The sequence below is a fragment of the Emys orbicularis genome, chromosome 4, assembly GCF_028017835.1.
Source record: "Emys orbicularis isolate rEmyOrb1 chromosome 4, rEmyOrb1.hap1, whole genome shotgun sequence".
Lineage (NCBI taxonomy): Eukaryota > Metazoa > Chordata > Testudines > Emydidae > Emys > Emys orbicularis.
In genome coordinates, this window is record NC_088686.1 from 105,650,037 (window position 1) to 105,672,344 (window position 22,308).

The following is a 22,308-nucleotide window of genomic DNA, read 5'->3' on the forward strand; positions in this document are numbered from 1 at the left end:
AAGGCATTCTTTAAAAATTGGAAGACACATTCTATTGAGGAAATTAGAAAGGAGCATGCTCCTTCTCATGGCTATAGAGCATGTTCACTGAGCACAGCTAGAATTCCTTGTAAAGAAGAAGAGGCAGACAAACACAAACTGCCCAGGATCAGCAAAGTTGTCACAAAAAAAGGATTTCTGCGGTGAGGAGGAAGGTTTTGCACAAGCTGCACCAACTGGCAAATTTTGAGGCCACACATGTAACTCTCACATCCCTGATTATACGGTACAAATAGATACAGGATGTGACAGTTTTCATAATTGTTCTTTGCACCAATATAGCACTCTTCATTCAAAAGTCATCAAAATATTAAGTAATTTAGCTTCACAGTACTGCTATGGGGCTTTTATGTATAATTATTCTCATTTCACAGATGAAAACAAGACCCAGAGACATTACATCACCTGTTCAACATCAGACAATGAGTCAGTGGCAGAGACGAGAACACAATCCATAAATTGTTACTCTGAGTCCATACTCGAATCACAAAAACTACACTCCCTTTAACAGAAGGAATTCTTTTGCATGAATGAGGATCACGTCTCCAATGGGACTTGAAAGAATGGCCTTCAAAATCAAAAGGAACAATTTTTCTACCTGAGCTAAAGTAGAACCATTCCCTGTTGATAGAAGTACTTATATCTTTTCTGCAGGCCTCCATCCACTAGAGGGCAAGACCCTAGTGTATTTTCTGCACATTAACAAAGCACTTGACCACAAGCCTGCAAATAGAAGGAGCTGTTCCAGTAATGAGTATACTTGGCGTACATAGCAGGCACGTATACCAAAACATTGATAAGAGGCACAAGACTCATACTTCAAATGAGAAATTGGGCACCTACATGAGGAATGTCTCCTTTAGGACTTGACCCAAGAGAAGATTCTCAAAACCTAACAACCTGTATTCACAGAGTAGGGAACTGATTTTTACAAAAACACAGAATCATCGAAAAGTAGAGCTGGACGGGACCTTGAGAGGTCATCTAATCCAACCCGTGCAGTGAGGCAGGCCCAAATATACCTAGACCATCCCTGATAGGCATTTGTCTAACCTGTTCTTAAACACCTCCAATAATGGGGATTCCACAGTGTCCTTTGGAAGATTATTTCAGTACTTAACTATCATTATAGCTAGAACATTTTTCCTAATATTAGCCTAAATCTCTCTTGCTGCAGATTAAGCCCATTAATTCCTGTTTTACCTTCAGTGGACATGGAGAACAATTGATCACGGTCCTCTTTATAACAGATTTGAAGACTGTTATTTTGTTGCTCTCCTCTGTATTCTCTCCAATTTATCCATACTTTTCCTAAAGAGTAGCACCCCAGAATTGGACACAGTATTCCAGCAGCGGCCTTACCAGTTCTTTGCAGAGCAGGACAATTATCTCTCTTGTGTTACATCCGACACTCCTGTTAATATGCTCCAGAATTATATTAGCCTTTTTTGCAATGACATCACACTGTTGGCTCATATGGCATTTGTGATACACTATAAACCCCAGATCTTTTTTCACAATACTAGTCCCTAGTTAGTTATTCCCCATTCTGTATTTTTTCTTCCTAAGTGAAGTACTTTGCACTTGTGTCTATTGAATTTCATCTTGTTGATTTCAGACCAAATCTCCAATTTGTCAAGGTCATTTTTTGTGCCCTCCAAAGTGCTAGCAACCCCTCCCAGCTGGGTGGGTTGTCCATAAATTTTATAAGCATGTTGATGCTGATGATGCTAGTCACCTTGATGTCAAGGATGATGTTGACAATCACAGTTTGTATAGACCAATTTGTAGAGAACAACTTTTACTGCACTAGCCACAGAGCCATTTGCCTAGCTGTGTTGATAGAGCTGCACATTGTTTCTGTGTCTGGCGCTGTGCCTCCAGCTGCTCAACACGATTCTTCTCATGATTCCCTTATGGTGCAGGGCCATGCAATATGATCACTCACCAGCTGCTCAAAGGTCAGAAATGTTAGTTTTTAGCAGATTTTGATTCATGGTGCCTTTGAAGCATTTCATCTGTCCTCCACGCTTACGATTGCCGGAGCTTAATTCAGAATATAAGACTTGTTTTGATAAACGGGTCTCAGGCATACGAATTACATGGCCAGTCCATCTCAATTGGGTGCAGATCAAATGAATCTCGATGCTGACCGAACTTCGGTATTGTAAACCCAGTCCTGCCATTTGATGCCCAGCAACCGTTGTAGATGTCGCAAATGGAAACTGTCAAGCTTTTAAATGTGCCATTGATAATAGGGTCCATGTTTTGCACCCATAGAGCCGTGAGGACAACAGCCTTACAGATTTTGATTTTTGCTGTAGGCAGATTTTATGTTGCTTCCAGTTCAGTATAAGTATACTCCCCACTCCATTATCTATGTAATTAATGAAAATGCTGAAAAGTACCGGACCTAGAACAGACCCCTGCGGCTCTCCACTAGATACATCCTCCCAGTCTGACAGTGAACAACTGATAAGAGCTCTGTTGAGTATGGTCTTTCAACATTTATGCACCCACCTTATAGTAATTTCATCTAGACCATATTTCCTTAGTTTGCTTATGAAAATATCATGTGGGACTGTGTCAAAAGCTTTACTAAAATCAAGATACGTCACATCAACTGGTTCCCCCATATCCACTAGGCCAGTGAACCTGTTCAAGGAAGAAATTAGGTTGGTTTGGCATAACTTGTTTGTGACACATGCATGTTGGCTATTACTTATTACCCTATTACTCTCTAGGAGCTTGCAAATTGATTGTTTGTTACATGTTAAAACAGGGTTCAAATATGGCGGCTGCTGACTCATATTCTAACACAGTTTGTCCAGCTGTTGTGGGTGGGGGGGAAACTGTGTTAGAGCCATACTCAAAATAGCTGTCAGCTTTGTCTAGGCTCAAACAGGGTTTGGTCCTGTCCATATTGGCTAGTTGTAATTCAGTACTGCTAATCCCCATTGTTCAAAAATCATGAGTCAGGCCCCCAAAACATGCTTCTGGGTTAGAAATCATGAGATTTTAATTTTAAAATGGTTCATTTAATTTTTCTTCTGATTTTTGAGCCTTTAGGTGGCACTCAAATCACTTTTTAAAGATTTTCCTACCAACTATGAGGGCTAGAAACTTCCCTTTTTATCTTTTTTTTTTAAATGAAAGCTAGAATTTACAGATAATAATATGATTCCAGGAGCTTTAAAGAAACCAAATAATTCAAAAGTTGGCAACACCATGTTTGAATCCTGTACGAACATCATTTTCAAACACAGTTCTCATTTCAATGTAGACAATACATAAAGCAATAGCTCTATCACTTCATTAGCTGTTGATAGTGCTAACTTTTATAGCCATCTGCCAGGCCTTCAGCCAGAAGAGGGCAAAACCGTTACAATGGTTGCAAATTTTAACTTATAACTTCTTGAGTTTCTGGTCAATGAACCAAGTATTGCAGGCACTCCTAGAATTAAAAGAAAATATGACTCTTGGCTTTTACATGCCAGGTTGATGCCATACTGGAAGCACTGTATATTGCTACAGGTATAATCAGTAGAGAGAAATCATTGTCTGATATTATTACACTGGCACAGAGCAGAGCACTATGGCTAAAGGTGTTCTGGTGTTTCCTATAATAAACGTTTTTCCTTGAGCTTAAAACATGATTGTTTTGAAACACAAGGGGACTATATTTGGAGTTCTTGGCTAAGAAATTTGTCTTTAAAAGGTCTGTGATTAAAAAGTCAGCATTTTAAAAACCTAGTGACATTTGATAACTTCAAAGTTTTAAAACTCTGTCGATGTGAGTAACTGCTTGAAAGGATTTTACTCATTTTCTGAATGTGAAACTAATCAAAAATAATCCCGGTCCATAAAATAATTAAAGGCTCACTTCTACTGATTATTTAAAAATAAATATAATAATAAAAAAACTGGTAAAGTGATGAAATATAGTTCTTTAATGCAGTCTTCAAAATGCTACCCACCCCCACGTTGAGTGGGGGAACTCGATGGGGCTGGCAACATAAGGGGACAGCCTCAGCAGCAAGGGAGGGAGACACTCGCTAGGAGGCTCCAGGTACTTACTCCCCACCTCTTGGAGTCTCTGGCACCCATTGGCCAGCTGGGGAGAAGTACTGATTGTCAGCATTCCACAGCTCCAGGATATAACCTGGAGCACATGGGCAGTGGGTGGAGCTCCACTTCGGGGAGGCTAGCCCTGGCTCCGCCCCTTCTTCCCCCTCCACGGCCAAAGCCCTGAGACCCTCTGGCCCTCCTCCGCGACTAGGGCCCCGAGACCCCCCGGCCCTCCTCTGCGGCCAAAGCCCCAAGACCCTCTGCCCCCCATCCCCCAAGGCCACAGGAGCCCCAGGCCAGCCAGAGCCCTGATCCCCGGCCAGCCGGAGCCCTGACACCCCCCCCCCCCCCGACTGCTCGGAGTAGCCCCGGGCTGGCCGAAGCCCCTGCAGCCGCGCCTCCCCTCCACAGACCCAAAGCTGCCGTGCAAAAATTCAAAAGCTCTTCTCTTCTTCTCTCTTCTGGAAGAAGAACCTGAGCTTTTGGTATGTTCCATGCAGGTTCTGGGGCAGCTGAGGAGGCACCCCACCCTTCTGCACCCTTTGTCCTCCTTATAGAAGGTGAGATGGTAGGACTCATAGCAAGCTGAGTCCCCAGGGGGTGGGTGAAGAGAGCCTACCCTGAGTTCCAGTTTATTTGGTAGGAGCCCTGTAATCCCTGCTCTGAAACCACTTACATGCCTGGCATAGGAAAGTATAGGTGATGGGCGAGTATTGCCCCTCCCTAGTGTTAAAATTTAATAAAAGTTGTGCCCTGCAACTTAAAATTCATCCAAGTGTCTGCCCTCATTTCACCGCCATGTCCGAGCAATGCTTTTTATCACCTTCCAGATAAGAAAACACCTGGAATTTAAGGCCCAAGTTTCCAAACTTGGGCACCCAAAATGTGTCGGCAAAACTCACACATGCACTTCCTGCATTCTCAAATGGGCTTTTGTACATTACAAATGGGTAGCTGTGCATCCAAGTACCCATTCGTATATACAGCTGTGGAATGTGCATGCAATAAAATTGCAGTGCAATTTTGCAGGCATCACTTAGGCACTGACTTTTGAAAATTTAGCCCTAAAAGCACATTTCTGCAGGCTTTTGTGTTTGCTTTAATGGCTAAGCAATTATCTGTACAAAGCAGTTTATGCATAAGCAAAGTAGTAGTTTTTCAAAACTTTTGTTGCTCTGACTCTGTATTCCGCATTAAGGATTATTTGCATACAGTACCATAATTAGCATGGATAATCTCCTTGGTTTAAATGGGAATTAACTAGCAACATTGGCATTGGAATAGTCCAATTGACTTTGTGTTGGAACTGGAGCTGGAACTTCTTTAAAGCCAGTCCTGAAGGAATGTTAGGTTAGTTTTCCATTCCTGCACACTCTGTGCCAATCTCATCAATCCTAAGGAAGGACAGGCCAATCAGCAGGGGAGTTAGATGAGATACACAACTGCTTCTCCCTGCTCGACAGAGGGGGCAGGAGTCATAGTCCCTCTGTATCCCCATGCAGAGACTGTGAGGTACTGGAGTTTTCAGGGTTCATGGTTGTCCCTGTAATGTTATCTGAAAGCACCTTTCTGAATTCAGGGAGACCCTGTACAGACCTTCCTTTCTTGGCCTTTGGATTTAGTTAGCATCAGGGAAAAAGTATCTCTGCGCACAAAATCAGCGTGGGTCAGGGAGCTTCAGTTGCCTCTCCATAGAGGAGAGGGGTCAAGATTTGCCCCTTAATATGTAATTTTATTACTACTTGTTATGTGTGTAGGCCATACCACATAATACACAGTATGCACTACCAGTATTGTATAGATGGTACCGACTACACCGATAGCAACCCAAAATATATCACCAAATCAAAAATGAAAGGTATAAAAAGGAACAAGAGAAAAACTAAGACAATACAAAAGGAAGTTATTAAACATGCCAGATCTTAAAAGGCTAACTCTGGCTATTACAAAATTGTGACACTCCATTGAGATAGTGACCTTGGCAACATAATAAAAAAGAACAAATATCACTCCTTACAAAAGGCCAAGGATTAACTATGGGTTTGTAGAGTTCCTTAGCAACTCAAATCTAAAGTGGACACACATGTAAGCACAGGTTGCTATTGGCACATATAAAAATTTTGTGACATGCTGAAAAACTGGAAAGATCTGTACAAGCCTCACTTATAATTAGGAAGAAGTGTAAATAGTCTTGGAGACTAACAAAGCTAGTTGTACAGTACAGAACTTCAGAGTTTAATTGTTGGCATTTCAACCTTAGTATTTTCAATGAGCCACTCTTAGACATGCCATGCTGGGAGAGTCATCCCTTAGATAACTTGCCAAGGATAAGGGACAAAACTTGAGAGGTATTTTAATGTTTTTTATGCACAGCACTGCAATATCTGCTATAACTTCAACCTTCTCTACAGCCAGAAGGGGAAATAAGCAGCTCACTCTTGAACTCCTGCCAGCTCTTTTTTTTTACAGAACAGCAGAAGGATTCATCCAGCACCCCCTTTCCAGAGACATCTATCTGCTGCTAGTGCTAAGCCTGGTAACCTGAATCCTTTCATGAATTCATGTTCCCCACATGGCAACACACCATGTCACAACGGCCCCACTAGCTCTAAATGGAGGAGGGGTTACACGTCCTTAAGCTGGCACAGAAGTTACATATGTAAAGACTTCGTTCTTGTATTATCCAATAACAGGATAGGATGTCAGTACGAGGATGTGTCTCAAGACACCAGCTTAAGCACGCTAAGGAGAGGAAGGTTGATATGGGGAAATGAACAAAACCAGGGAAATACTAGAGAGAAGTCCTGTCAGAAAAACTAGTTCCAGTACATCATCTGCATTTACACAGAGTGAAATTAGGAGGCACTGACTTGATGCTGTTGAAGAAATTTGAACATGTAATGGATGAAATGGAGTTTTGAATTAATGGTTAAGATTTATTGCTTCCAGATATAAGGAGGCAAGCTATCAGATTTATATTTCTTAATTTTTTAGAAAAAAATATTCAGTTTTCATAAAGTACATTGTAAAACATTTATAATTATAATGCAGTGATGTTATCTAGTCAAAAACAGGACTGGAGTTATTTCACTAGAGAACAAAAAATTGATTTATTAATATTTTCATGGATTCAAAATGACAAGATTTGTTCACAATGATTAGTGGTGTCATTTTATTTATTTATGAGTAGAGCTGGTTATGAATTCTCTGTTGAAATATTTTTCACTGAAAAATATGATTTCAGAAAAATCAACATTTTTAGCAGGAAAATGCTGATTTTGAAAAAAACCCAACAATTTTCCATTGGGAAAATCTAAATAAAATATTTCATGTCGGTGTGACATTCATCACTATCTGTCAGAGCAACCACAATGTCTCATGGGATTTGTAGTCTGAGTTTTTCATGCCCCCATTCTCTGTTATGGACTTGGTATCCTGGCTGGATTACATTTTCCATGATGCACTGTGGCTCCCCTCTGGATGAGGTGCATCATGGGACTCCCATGACTGCAGATCATCAGGAAAATGCAGTGTGACTAGGGATCCCAGCCCACAGAGAATCATGTTGGATGAGTCATCTTAACTTCAACTTCCATGAGACACTCCCAGCCCAGATGGATGTAGGCTACTGCTGAAATATTTTGCGTCTGAATAAAAATTTTGCTGAACTTTTGTTCCATGAATAGTTTTGATATTGCAACTTGTCACCCTTCAGGAGAAACACAAATGTCAAAATAGCAGTATTTCCTCTGAGATAGAAATTCTCCATTTATGAATATATGGACAATCATAGAGTATTTTTGAAAATGCATGTGATTCCTGAGAGCTTTATTAATTTTAGCATGAATGATTATTTATCTAAATTGTCTTTCTGTAACTAATTTATGGATTATTCTCCATTCATTATTCTCCTGTTCAGAAAGATTCAGAGAGCAAAAACAATTCCATGTAACTTAGGTGGCCAACCACAAGCAACAAATGGTAATTGAAGGAAGAAGCTAATAAACAAACCTATAATACAGTCCGGATACATTAGCACAGCTGTGAAATCCAGTTTCAGCAGTCGAAAATCCAGGCTTACAATGCAGTGTGGACGCTCAAGCACAGTCCTGGAAACACCAAGTCGACAGACCTGGGTCCCACAAGCCCAAGCGTAGTGTGCAATGCAGACATATCTTAAATGGTGTTTCAGGATGGCTCAGAGTATACACTGTAAGGTATCACCATTTTTGTTTCGTTTTTTTTTCCTGTCCTTTGCTATGTATATGTTACTATCTGATAAAAACGTGCAAAATGTTTTAAATTTGTGCCCAGGAATTTAGCTGCACACCACCCATTAAAGATACTGGGAGGCACTTAGCTATGTGTCCATTCCATGTCACATTGTGGGAATTAAGGAAGCAGTGTTCAGTGTATTCATAACAGCAACTCACCCTCTGCATCTTCTGGCCTTGTAAGGTCAATGACTCCTGGGCCCAGTTTTCCATCTTCACTGGGTTTCCCTGTTAATTGTGGGCCTAAATTCTCAAAGCGTGTTCTTTCCTGGAAAAGACAAGAGATACTATTAATGCTCCCTATATCCTAGTCCTACGTCTATGTGTATATTTATATACAGACATATGCCTTTTCTTTTCTTTTCTTTTCTTTTCTTTTCTTGAGTGAATTAAATGAGCAGGTTTTAATTAAAAGTATAGTTTAGAACATAAAGTTGAGGGCTTCATTTTCATAGGTTCTGAGCACCCAGAGCTCTCATCAATGTCAGTTGGAATTATGAGTGTTCCGCACTTCTGAAAATCAGGCCCTAAGGTTTCAATGTGAAAATATACATAGAAGCTTCCAAATTAGGCTGAACTGCACCTTTATAATGTATAAATGATGGTACATTCAACCGCAGAAAACTTTTGGCAGGAAGCAGTGCTGATCTATGCTGCACACTTTGTCTTTCCACTAAACTTTGTGACTTAAACTGGAAAAAAAACAATCGATATTTGAGAGACACTAAAATTTAGAACTTGAAAGAAAAGTTCCTATTAAAACATGCTGCTAATTTAATGGAAAAAGCACTTTTTTTCCACTAAAAGATCCAAGTTTGCATTCGTACCCCTGAGAAAACACAAGTCTGAATTTTATGCAAGAGGCTTTCAAAGACAAGTATTCAAAGAAGGAATAGTAGATGACAGAATTGATACTATTATTTTGTCTAGGAATTTCAACTGAACCTCAATGGGAATTGAAAAAGAGACAGGACGGTGCTTGCTCCTAGAAAAACACAAAGCCTTTGAGAGCTGGAGACCTGCACAGGAAAGCTGGACCTGGAACTGTAAAATGAAAACTAAGGGAGGCATTTTATGTGTTAACCCAATCTTCAATCAAAGAACTACAGGGCAAAAGAACTACAATTGACAGTGCAATATTCCTTCACAATGTGAGTCTCTGTAGTACTCTAGATCAGTAGCTAAGTGTTCAGTAGTTATCATTAATTTAGTGTTCTCATTTGAAGGAACACAACATGTTTTCCCTCTTGCCTTGTTGTTACTTCTTCAGACTAAACTTGGTATTATGTTGTACTTGTGAATGAATGAAACCTTGTTGTTCATTACTATGAAACAATATTAAATGTCATGTCAGCTTGAATTTACAGACATGAAATACCAGCTTTCAGCTCCGCGAACAGTTTCTGCATGTTATACTTAATGCATTATGCAGAAGTAGAGTGCTGATTGCTGTTCAGTCTATTGTTCAATGACCTAGTTCTGTACTGAGCATTTTAGACATAAGAAGAAAACATCATGAGTTTTCTCTCCTGCACAATGTTTAGAAACTTAGAAATGTTCTTAAAGACCAAACATACAATTACTTGATGGCTGTTGTGCCTCATTTGTTCAATCTCAGTTCATCTGTGCTGTCTAATCTGATTATTTTTTGAATATCATTATATTTCTATAATTAATTCCCATCAGCCAAATTGTTCAGGAAGCCTTTTGATTCTTCAGATCATGGAATATGTTTAAATCTACACGGGAAGAAAACACAGCACAAAACCGATTCACTGGGTTTACCACCACAACATGCAGCTGAGGAGTTTCAGGTACTAATTGCATTTTTAAAAGTTTCTTAAGATCTTCCATCCAGCTTACAAGTTAGCTTTGCATTTTCATAATGGAGTAACATTCTCCATGCTACTGAGTTGTTTTTGTAGTGTAGCTTTCCTATATAATGTATCTGTTGATGAGGTGACACAGAGAGGAAATGTGACTTAGAGACAGGCAAACTAACAATACAAGGCCAACCATTATACCCAAAGATGTTCTATAATCTAATAATAGTCCTCTACCATCAGAATGGAATCTGCTTTGCTGGCAGATAGGAATGAATTTTTTTCAAGTGCTCCTTGTTCCATTGTTGAGGGGCTAGTTTAGACTTTCACAATTTGCACTCAAAATAAAAGCAAAAATCAGTACTAAGAAAAACAGCCTTTAGCAGACACCGTTTCTCTTTCCAAATATTTGCATTAAAGCCTTTTCTAAAGGAGTGTTAACATGGCATCTGCAGTATTCTTGGAAGAACAAGTTACGTGTGGTTTAGAAGAAGGAGAAATATCTTTCTACTATTAAAATCAACAGAACCTGCTATATATCAATATGCACATTTGAAGTATCTTTCTAGTCATTCATTCTCTTTGATTTTTTACCAGAAAATATTCTCTGTTAAAGAAAAGGAAAAAAAAGTTTCTGAAAGAATATCAATATTTTGACATAGAAGGAGAAAAGGGGAAATTACATGATAAGGGCAGAAATAGTAAGACGAGAAAGCTTACACAATAATAATACCTTTTCTTCTAAAAGAATTGAAGTCCACTTATGATTCAGTAATAACCTCTGGTTTTCAATTCATAGGAAAATATACCACAGCTATTATTTCTCAATATATACATTGGAATGCCTTTTTAGTCTGATTTTTTTTTTCAATGAAAAATATTCTTCACAGCGATGCTTATAATATCAATATTTGGATGAGGTATTAGTAAAACTTATATGAAATGCTTTTATTAACTTAATATTCAAAGGGACACTCAACCTGTTTAGGTCCCAACCTTTTCCTTTCTTTAGGGCTTATCCTAGTAGGCTTCACGTCAACCAGCTAACATATGGTGAAACCACAACTTACCTTGTTTACATTATGATTTTAAAATGTGTTAGTTATCACATTAAAAAAAAAACACCCTTTTTCCTAGTGCAAACAAGTCCTAAAGGAAAATAAATTCTACATAGCCTATAGCCACATAAACGAACATCTACATGTACAAATTGTAAAATATTTTTAAAGTTTGGGGGTACACACACACGTGTATATATATATATATATATATATATATATATATATAAGCACATACTTATTAACAAACAAAGACACATACCCATTACATCCCCACACACACACACGTATGTGCAGCCGGAAATATATACGCCCACACAAGCTATGTTTATATATATTTTTGCTTCTTAGCCACACAGAGCTAATTTGTTTGTATGTTTTTAGTTAAGGCGCATCTTCCGGGGATAGGGTGTGGTTTTTACCTCCTTTTCAAAAGGTAATTTTGGAAATCTAAACAGGTGGACAATATCCTTTAATACTGTCTGTGTATCATCTGCTGTATATTCATACAAAGCTGTTCACTTTAAATTGTGTAATTTCAAGGAAGTGCTTAGGACATGATCCTGTAAATCTTTACTCATGGGAGTAGGCCCACAGAAGTCAATGGAACTAAAACTTTGCAGGATCAGGGACTTTTGCTGAAACTGAAAGCTCTCTCAAGCACAGTTTGGGTCTTCTGTGTTTTTGTGTATGTTAAAAATACAGTAAAAATTAATCACTACTTTAAAATTAGTAGAAGGAAAAAATTCTTCTTGCAACAGCCAAATCTTCATTTTCATTCAGTGACATGATTAGGCACTTATTTATGCATTGTGAGTCACAAACATGCAAAAAACATAAAAGTTATTAAAAAAAATTAAACTGTTCCACTGTGTTGTAGGGCTGTTGGTTCTCTAAGTGCTTTGAAATTATGATGTATGAGGTAGATGTTGCATATTAAATAAAGATATTTAAATGATAAAGCCCCTTTAGTGAGAGCTGATGAATGTTAAACGTTACGAGCCACAAGACTCTGGCATCCATCATATTCACATGTTATCACAGTCAATGATGGAACAGCCCCAGCGATGACAGATAGACTGCTAGATTATTATCCCTTATTTCCAGAGTCACCGAGCAAGCCAGCCAACCCCTTAGGCATTATTTTTAACTTTGCATTAAATTAGCAACTTTCCCCTCATTTCTGTGGCAGGGATTATCAATTCTTCCTGCGTGTGTGGAAGGTAAAGGGACGGTTTAGTCAACCGAGAAGTGGTGGAAGCAAGGCCCTTCCTACAAAAAAGCTGCAAACTTCAAATTACTAGAAACAAATATAAAATTGTGATCTTCTGGAAGAACAGCAATGAAACAGTAAGCACACAATAATGGCTTTTCTCTGCACTTAGATAAAAGCTGAATTTTTGATGTGCACAGTATATTTTCATAAAATTTTATATACTATGTTTTATACACTTATTGGCTATTCCATAATAATGTGTGTGCTAACAGTAAAATTGCTCTTAAATTTATGTGTGTTATTTATACGTTCCCACGTAACAATGCTTTTTGTTGTAAAAAATATTCTGTTTATTAATGTAACTTTACAACCACTGCATCCAAGATCCGTGGTAAATTAATGACATTTTTATTATTTTATAGTGTCATTAAATTTTTACTGATCATTCCATCAAACAGAAGCAATAAAGGCCATAATGTAAACTGGGACACTTAGATCAGGGGAACAGGAAGGCATTCCATATAGTCTGAAGTAAACGACTTGCTATAAATGATATTTATACCATCTTTAAGCTTGTGAGAATACTTGGACAAGTTTGGCAAAACTGTTTCAGTAGTGCAGTAGATTGTGTACTTAAATAACAGTTTACTTGCCAGCAAGACAAGTTTTTTTCAAACCAGATGCGAGATGACTGATTGCATCCATCTCTTGAAAAACAATATACGAAATGTAATAATACACTGGATACCCCTCCCTTCTGGATTACCAAGACTGATCAGACTATACCCATGCCTCAAATTAGTTCAACATGCTAGCTTTTTCCACATCTGAAATGTGTGTTCAGACGAAACTGGAAAATGGCATACCAGCTGATGCTTGTGTGAAAGGGGTTTGTTCTATTTTTTTTCCCAAACAAATACATTTTATTTAAGTAGACATGGCTGGACAATGATGTAATACTCTTTGTTTCAATAGTTTAACTTGGCAGCAGTTGCCAACATTTATTTAAAGAGCCAATTTCTAGAGTCTGAATTAATATGGGTCATTCACAGAAGCCACAGAGCTTATGCCTGAGGGGCTATTATATATCTGAGGACAGTATTTTAGTTGCAATTTTAGTTCGCTATAAATAATTATCACGTCTTTACATACAAAATACATTACAATTAGGATATTCCACACTGAATGTCTCAACTAATTCTTTAGTGGCTTATTTGTTATTTGTGGTCTACTCTGTTTACATACCGTGGAATGTAAAAAACAGCAAAAAAACACCTGAGTTCAAAACATCAAAGGGGAAATTTTCAGCAAAACTTATAGGGATTCATTCACACTATCCCTATTAATGCTAATAGGAATTGTGAGAATAAATCCCCCAGACACCTCAGCAAAATCTTATAGTTTCCTAAGAATGTGACTTATACCGACAACAACAAAGCAATTCAGAGCTCAGACTGACACTTTGTCCTTCCAACCCACCACTCCATTGTGCCTATGAATCAGGAAACATTGTTCTGGGAGAACTCACAAGTCCATCCTCCTTTCATCCTGCAAAGGTCAAGGTACAAATTCCCCCAAACTTCCCCCCCCCCCCAAGTTCCTCCTACTTTTTTATAGCTAGGACTGGAAAGTGAAATCACCCTCTGCTTAGAATCTTTTGCAATATCTTGGCACAGCAGGAATCATTACAAATTGACTTTCAGCCTTATCTCTAAATTTTGTATTTTTGGGGGGTGGGAACTATCCTATCCTATCAATTTGTAGTCAGAAATATAAAAACCCCTGAAAGACGTAGTACAGTAGATGTAGAACTCCGAGAAAACTTGGTGGCATTAGTTCACAGGGATCCATATGAACCTTTTTCCTGTTTTAATTCATGTGGTTTTGCTTTGATTTCCAGTTGTGAACAAACTCCAAGCAGGACTTAACCAAACCCATCAATTTTGGCCAAGTTATAGGTGGAAACACTGAAAAATCATAGAATTTCTCACGGTTTCTCAATAGGAACCATAAATCTGTCCCAGGTTCACAAACTTTTGGCAATGTTTGTCCCAAGTTTGATATTTTCTCATGAATATTTTGCATGTCTAAAATTACAAGGTATCATATCACTCTGTGGCAAGAGGCATTTAAAGATTTAGAGTGTGTGTATGTGTCTGCACATGCGTGAGAGAAAAGCTGAGAAATAATTTTAATAACTGGTCCATTTTGCTAAAAGTTTCAGTATACTTTTTGTACAGGTTGGATGAATGAACTCCAAATGTCTGTGACTTTATGTTGATCTGACAAGATAAAATACCAAATCCCAGTAACTTTAACAATATGAAGGTAATGCTCCCAGTGGTCAGACTAAAAGGGCAATATAGTATATCCTCACTTGAAACCTTTAGTTTTCTCCTTCAAGATTTCCAGGATGTCCATAAGGCACTCAGATACTATGATAATGAAGGTGGTATAAGAACTTATATAGAATAGAAAAGAATCCCGGCCTCAGCCTACAGGTGCCTATTGCAATATAGGATATATCTACATGGAGATAAACAACCCACAGGTGGCCCGGGTCAGCTGACTCAGGCTCGCAGAGCCCAAGCATCTATACAGCAATTTTTAGCCCCGCAGCCCGAACCCACCAAGCCTAAGTCAGCTGACCTAGGCCAGCCATGGCTGGGCTGCAAGGCTTTTATCTCTATGTAGATGTTCCCATAGTGCCCCTGATGTACCATGCTGAACTGCACTGGAAGCATGTACCCTACTCAGAGGGAAGGGAGAACATTAAGTCCCATTTTTAAAATATATTGTTTTGTGTTAAAATACTGTTGAAAAAACAAGCAATGCATTTGAAAGAAGGACTAATCCTGCTTAACCGGCTGCATGCTTCAGCTGGCTTCCACTATTCTGAATGTGACAACATGACACATACTGAGGCATCACAGGGGAGTAGGATTCTAGGGTTATTAACCATCATGATTTTATTGCAAGTCTCACGATATTTGGGTCTCTTAAAGCCCCAGCTCCTGGAGTCAGGTGAACATATGCAAATATCACTTTTTTTTAATATACTGAAAGCTAAGATTCTAGCCTTTGTGGCTGTGGAAAAAAACTTGGAAACATGAACATTATCGGTTCAAAAACCAGAAGACAAATATCAACAACTCACTGTCCTATTTTTTTTAATTGATTTTTAAGCAAATTGCATGATTTTAGAGGGTCTGACTCATGATTTTCAAGTGCCCTGTGGATGAGAATACTAGGAAGCCTCCATCATTGTTGGGGTGGATGTCATGAGATCTGAGTGAAGAAATATGAAAGGAGTGTTAAGGTGAAGTCCCTGTATACCGTAGTTATTAGTGGCACTCAACACATATTTTTGCATTACTGGATTTTATTGCTTTTCAGGTCGCCTTTAAAAATAACACAGAATATAGTTAATTCTTTAAAAAAACTCAGATAGCCAAATATTTCCATCTAGACAGGATTTTATGAGTTAATCCTTCCCCTCCTACCTATTAAATACTGACAGACAGATCCTTAACTATTGCAGCACTTGCGCAGACACTCCTAAAATATGGATCTACCTCAGTTAGATTACTTTCAACAGGATTACTGCACTTACTGAACCCCCTTAACCAAATGTTTTATATCTTTGTTCATATGGTTTTAATAAGGTTTTAACCAATTGCAAGGTTATTTATAAGTTTGCAACTCCCCAGTAGTTAGAGTTATGAAGCGTTCAGACTTAAGCATATCCAGTTGTGTGGTAACCCAACTACTGCTTTTATGCGGTTTCCAACTTTTTATTCATGCACAAAGGCATGATGCATGGCAGTATCCAAACACTTTCTGATTAACTCTTTGTTTCAGCAACACATTCACACAGCATTGTACTGTAAAATTATACAGTTCAACTGAAACGTGACAGGATTTTTATTAAAAACAATGAACTGTTGAATTCTGCCTAGATTAATGAAAACTGATTAGTCCCAGAGAATAAAGGAATAATCAATTAAATTAACAGCTGGTAAATATAAAACAAAAAGAATTACCACTTAACACACCATATAATAAAACAGTAGAATTCACTGGAGGTCAGAAGGAGCCCAAAGCCTGACCTAAAAAAATAACAGGAGTACTTGTGGCACCTTAGAGACTAACAAATTTATTAGAGCATAAGCTTTCGTGGGCTACAACCCACTTCTTCGGATGCCTGACCTGTCACTGGTTTTTAAAGGGGCTGAATAATTTTATGGCCATTAATAACATTTGTAATAACATATGGTAAAATGCAGATTATTGAATCTTCCATTCCAGGGTGCAAGTTATTCACTTGCAGGGGTCAAGTAGACATTCCCTCCTTCTCCTTGCTGCTCCCCCCTCACAACCCAACATCAGTGGATCATTGGCCCGGTGCATTATGGGAGGGAGGCTAATTTGCTTCTGTAGTCTCAAGTATTGGCCACTGCTAGAGGCACAATACTGGATTTAATGGACCAATGATAAATTATGTAGGCCAGCCCTATATAACTTGTAAGAGTAAAGAATATGAATGCATCAATTTAGAAAACGCATTTTCTTTTAGTCCTACACATACATGTGCTATCATATTATTTTAAACAAAATATGATACTGAGCACACATTCTTCAGGAAATAATTGGATTGTTCTACTTCTTTTTTACTTTATTTCCTATACTAATGGGCATGAATCCGTGTGTGAGGGCAACTCAGCTGCCAGATGTCCAACATAGCCATGTACCAAGTCCTACATGGCCCACCAGCAGAGTACAAACCTAGGACCTTCAGCATGGCCGCACAAACCTTTACCACTTCAGTTACTGGAGTAACTCAGTTAACTCACAGCAGCAGAAAACCCATTTTCCTCTAGTGAACTAGAGTTCCCGGCCTGGCACAAGGGGGGTTGCGGGGGCTATAGCCACCCCAAAACTGCCTTACACCACCACCCTTGTAGCAGCTGCTGCTCTCCAGCTACCCAGCTCTGAAGGCAGAGTGGAGAGAGTGGCAGCTACTGGCTGGGTTCCCAGCTCCAGCAGCAGTGGAGAAGTAAGCCCAGGCAGGGGCTGGGGAGCCCGAGAGCAGCCCCTGGCCCATGTACCCACCTGCCAGGGCACACCACCCGCTCGGACTGACCCGCTGTGGTGGCACAGGCTCCTGGGCCCCACCTTTTGCAGTTGCTGCTCCCCCAGGGATCTGCCGGCCCCGGAGCCAGGTCCCTGCACCCAGGCAGCTCTTACCAGCTGTGAGCAGCCAGTGCCTTGCGCTGCCTGGTTCCAGCTTCCACCTCTGACTTGGCCATGGGGTGGGGCCACGGAGGGGGTCAGGGCCTTGTGATGAGGAGGGTGCAGCTCCCTCACTGGAAAGAGGCTGGCACCACTCCATAGAGTTTACAGAATAAGCTTTGCTGAATTGGGCAATAATACTATTACTTTGCACATATGTCGATGACTGAATTTCACTGAAAATTTGGTCATTCTTAGAGTCAGAGTTCGGCAGAACTCAAGAGACTTTGATTTCCATTACTATGCTCAAACAACTGGACTCGACTTTTCTCTCAAGCAAAGCACTGGGTGAGTATTCCAGGCTGAATATTTAAAGAGGACTACAAGATAACGCATCTTTAGCAAGTAGCCACATTAAAATAACAAAGAGTAAAACTATTCTAGTTTCTGCTAAGAAAAACAATTTTGCTGGGAGAGAAAAAAGGAGTCATCAATTTCAGTTTTGCTGTGGCATACTGCAGACCGCAACTGCACAAAGCAAAATTAGCTGCCTTCCACAGGAGTTTGGAAATGGACAGATTTACATAAATTTAGATTGTACATACATGCCAGTAGCCACACATCTTAAGTACAGTATGATGTAATCTTATAAACTGTACATTTACAAAATATATGTAAAATTTAACATTTTATACCTGCATTCAGACATTCAGACTTGATTTTCTTACAGTTACTTTAATTCTACTATTGTGAGTGTCTGTGTTATGATAGGGTCTTTCATTATGTGATACAACATCAGACGGAAAGCTATAATAAAAACGGCCTCCAGGATGCAGTAACCACTGGACAATGTATGATAAATACACTTTTCCTACATTGGGAATTCCTACTTAGACAATAATTATAATGGTTGAAAAACAGGACTAGGCAAATTGATTTTGAAAATAAAAAAATAGTCTAAGCCATAGCAAAAAGCTCAAACAGAATTGAACCTGAACTTTAAAATATATATCATTGCAAGTGTTAGTGTAAAATTCTGCATGTTTATTATCAAAAAAAGGGAATAAAAGTATTGCTAAATTAAAAGTCTCTGAGTATATTTGCATTAAAGTAAACAATGATGTAGCATGGTTGCAAAAAGGAACTCAGGTCTATTTAATGTTATCTCAGACAGAACTGAACCCGAACTTTTAAAATACAGACATATTTCATTGTAAATTGTCTGCTATGTACAGTTTGCACATTGACCAAGTAGGTGGAGGGTTTGTTTCTATTCATATTTGGTAATTTTTTATGGGTTTGTAATTTTTATTATCTAAATTTTCAAGTATTTATTTTGTGTTTGCTGCAGCATTTTACTCTGTTTATTCTCAGGCATCGTTTGTTATGCTCAGAGAAAAAACACACATCACTAAAGAATCAGTATGGATGACAATGGAACAATGATAGTAACATCATTATGCCGTGTCTTACCTCTTGTATCCCCATAACTGCCGTGTTTGCCTCTGATTATTTCAACCTCAAGAAAGTGTGCTGCTTACTGTTTGTGTCAGGAAGGCAAGATTACTGTGTGCAAGGTTAGCACATCAAGTATGATATACATAATGCCTGTGTGATAGACGTACCCTTCAACTAGCTCCCTACTTTAATTTTAATTCAACAAGAAAAGAACACTCAGGTTGCAGACACCTACTGCCTCCTATAGGCTATGATCCTACAAGGTGCTGAACACTCTGGCCCTGATCCAACAAAGCACTTAAGCACAAGAGTAGTCTTACTGAACTCTGTGGGACTACTTACATGCTTAACATTAAGCATGTGCTGAAGTGCTTTGCCGAATCAGGGCCACAACGCTCAACACATTGCAACATCAATCTCATAGTGTACCTTAGAACAAAAAGATTATGTTAAAAAGAGGTAATTCTGTTTATCTGTGATTAATAAAGGTATTTTTTCTACTTTTTGTTATTCATCCTGCCCTTCAAGATGAAGTCAGGTGAGGGTCTCTAACAACTTTAAGCCAAATAGTTTGGAGCCCTTCCTGTATATATAGGAATTAGTTTTCTTCCAGGATAGAACAGCACAAGACTAAAGACATGAGTGCCTTCATTGAAGTCAGTGGAATTACTGACAGTATGTAAAGGTAAGCATGAGTAATGAGTAATTTGGAGGAGACAGGGCCTAAGTTGCTTGTAAATCACATTTCTAAAATCTCTACCTGAGGAGAAAATTGCTAAAAGCACATTAATGATTAGTATAAATTTATCAAGCCAAAAAAATAGGCAAACAATCATTCCCCAAAAAAGGACAAAGAAGATGCTTTCCTTTCAAACATCTGACTTAGTTTCCATTTTTCTGGATCATACTCTCATAGGTCCTGCGTCCCCTTACACGTTTGTCTACACACCTATATTCTGAAGTCCAATTTCATCACAACATGCAAGGGTTGTATAATATAAAAAGTACTGCTCTCCGCTTAAAACACTAACACGACTTATACCTAAACAGTCTGAAAGGAGAAAAGACTCACACAAACTTAAAGACATACACAGCCTGATCCAAAACTAACTACAGCAATGGGAGTCTTTCTATTGACTTCAATGGGCTTTGGATCTGGCCCCTAAATAAATTGAACAGCAACTAAATCCTTAATCTGAACTCAGTTGTTCATTACATAATTATTTTAAAAAGAAATATTTACATTATGAAATGCTGTATGAAATTATGCTCTGTAGAGACAAAATTCACCCTCATGACAGGGGACCGGTACAAGGGCTATCCACCTTAAGTCCCACTTAAGACCAATAATGAGGGCTTAGGTGCGATTTGAGTGCTGGCCTTCAGCACAGGCAGGGCCGGCTCCAGGCACCAGCCCACCAAGCTTGTGTTTGGGGCGGCACCTGGAGGGGGGCGGCGCGGTGCTCCGGCCGCCGGGGAGAGCGGGGCCACGGCCGGGCTCGCCGCCCTCCCCCCGGCGGCCGGGGGGAGAGCGGAGCCCCCGCCGGGGCTCACCGCCCTCCCCCCGGGGCTCCGGCCGCCCTCCCCCCGCAGGGGTGGGGGGGCGGCCGGAGGCTTTTTTGCCTGGGGCGGCAAAAAAGCCAGAGCCGGCCCTGAGCACAGGGCTGTATTACATCCTATGCACATATCTGTACTTTTGATTTCAAAATGATCACACACACACAGGCAAAAAATATACATGGAAATTCTATGTGATTCACTGCATGGAGATAAAATGCCTCATCCTTGGGGAAGACATTTGCTACTCTGTCGGGGGTTGGGGTCAGAATATGCATGGAGAAGGGACTCTGTTGTCTCAGGGGATGATGCCTTCTCTACTCCCTTCTACGCTTACCAGCCATATTTAGCTGGAATTTGTGCTAGTTCCATTCTTTCCATGTTTCGTAGCAGAGGGAATGACTGTCCTGTGGTTGTAATAAGACAGTGGTTCTCAAACTTTGTTACTGGTGTCCCCTTTCAAATCGCAAGCCTTTGAGTGAGACCCCCCTTATAAATTAAAAACACTTTTTTATATATTTAACACCATTACAAATGCTAAAGACAAAGCGGGGTTGGAGTGGAGGTTGACAGCTTGCGACTCCCCAATAACCTCACGACCCCCTGAGGGATCCCAACCCCCAGTTTGAGAACCCCTGTAATAAGGGATATTTCTTTTTTGCTTTTGAGTATAATGATAATACCTAGTTCTTCATCAGTAGTCCTCAAAGTGCTTTACAAAGTAGGTCAATATCATTAACCCCATTTTACAAATGGATAACTGAGGCACAGACTCAAGAAGGTACTAGCCTTAGGTCATTCTGCAGCCCAGTGGCAGAGCTGAGAATTGAACCTAGGTCTCCTGAGTCCTTGTCCAGTACTCCATCAACTACACCACACTGCCTCTCATATAAATATATTTACTGTTTTTTTCAGTCATGGAACATTCAAGCCTCTGCAACCATCAAATGAATATGTTTAAAGAAAACAACACAAACAAAAGCAAATATAACATTAAAATTATCTGAGAACTACTGTTTTGATGTCACTCTTGGACAAAGGGATCTTCTGCTATGGTCATATGCACATTTATACAGACTGAAAAATCTATTAGCCAATACCACTAGCTGGCAACTATTTATGTCTGAAATGGGAACATAATCAGTTTTCATTGGTTAAATCCAATCTGTGCCAAATTTATGACTAAAAGCTTGGCCAAAGGCAGTGGCAAGTAGCAGAAAATTGCTTACAGTGTTACATGCCAGATTACTTGAATGATTTGCATCAGGTTTGCAGGAGGGTTTGGGGTATTAAAACTTAAAATTTGGAACAGTCTTGAAATGTGGATTTTTGTTATTTGCAACATGACACAGAGGTGTGGGTTATGATACAGCATGGACTGACTGAATGAGACAATGTTTAATGTAAACAGCATGAAACATTTAGGAAAAGTTCAGTTTGAAATGCTAGTTTTTTTCATTTGAACCTTTGGAGAGCCAACTGATTTAGATTAAATGCTCACCCCTGCACTTCCAGTCATGTTGCCATTGTACTAAATACAGCTATACAGTTTGTATTCCAGATGAACTGATCTTACTACAAGC

General features: G+C 39.3%; 1 protein-coding gene across 9 annotated transcripts in view; it reads right to left on the reverse strand.

The window, feature by feature from the left end:
* SOX6 (SRY-box transcription factor 6) overlaps positions 1 to 22,308 on the reverse strand; it is a 459,030-nt gene that overhangs the window by 29,531 nt on the left and 407,191 nt on the right. For all 9 annotated transcript variants that reach the window (XM_065404484.1, XM_065404489.1, XM_065404492.1 and 6 more), the window contains one exon: positions 8,541 to 8,649. In XM_065404484.1, coding sequence (XP_065260556.1) covers positions 8,541 to 8,649 — 109 coding nt within the window. The remainder of the gene's footprint in view (positions 1 to 8,540; positions 8,650 to 22,308) is intronic.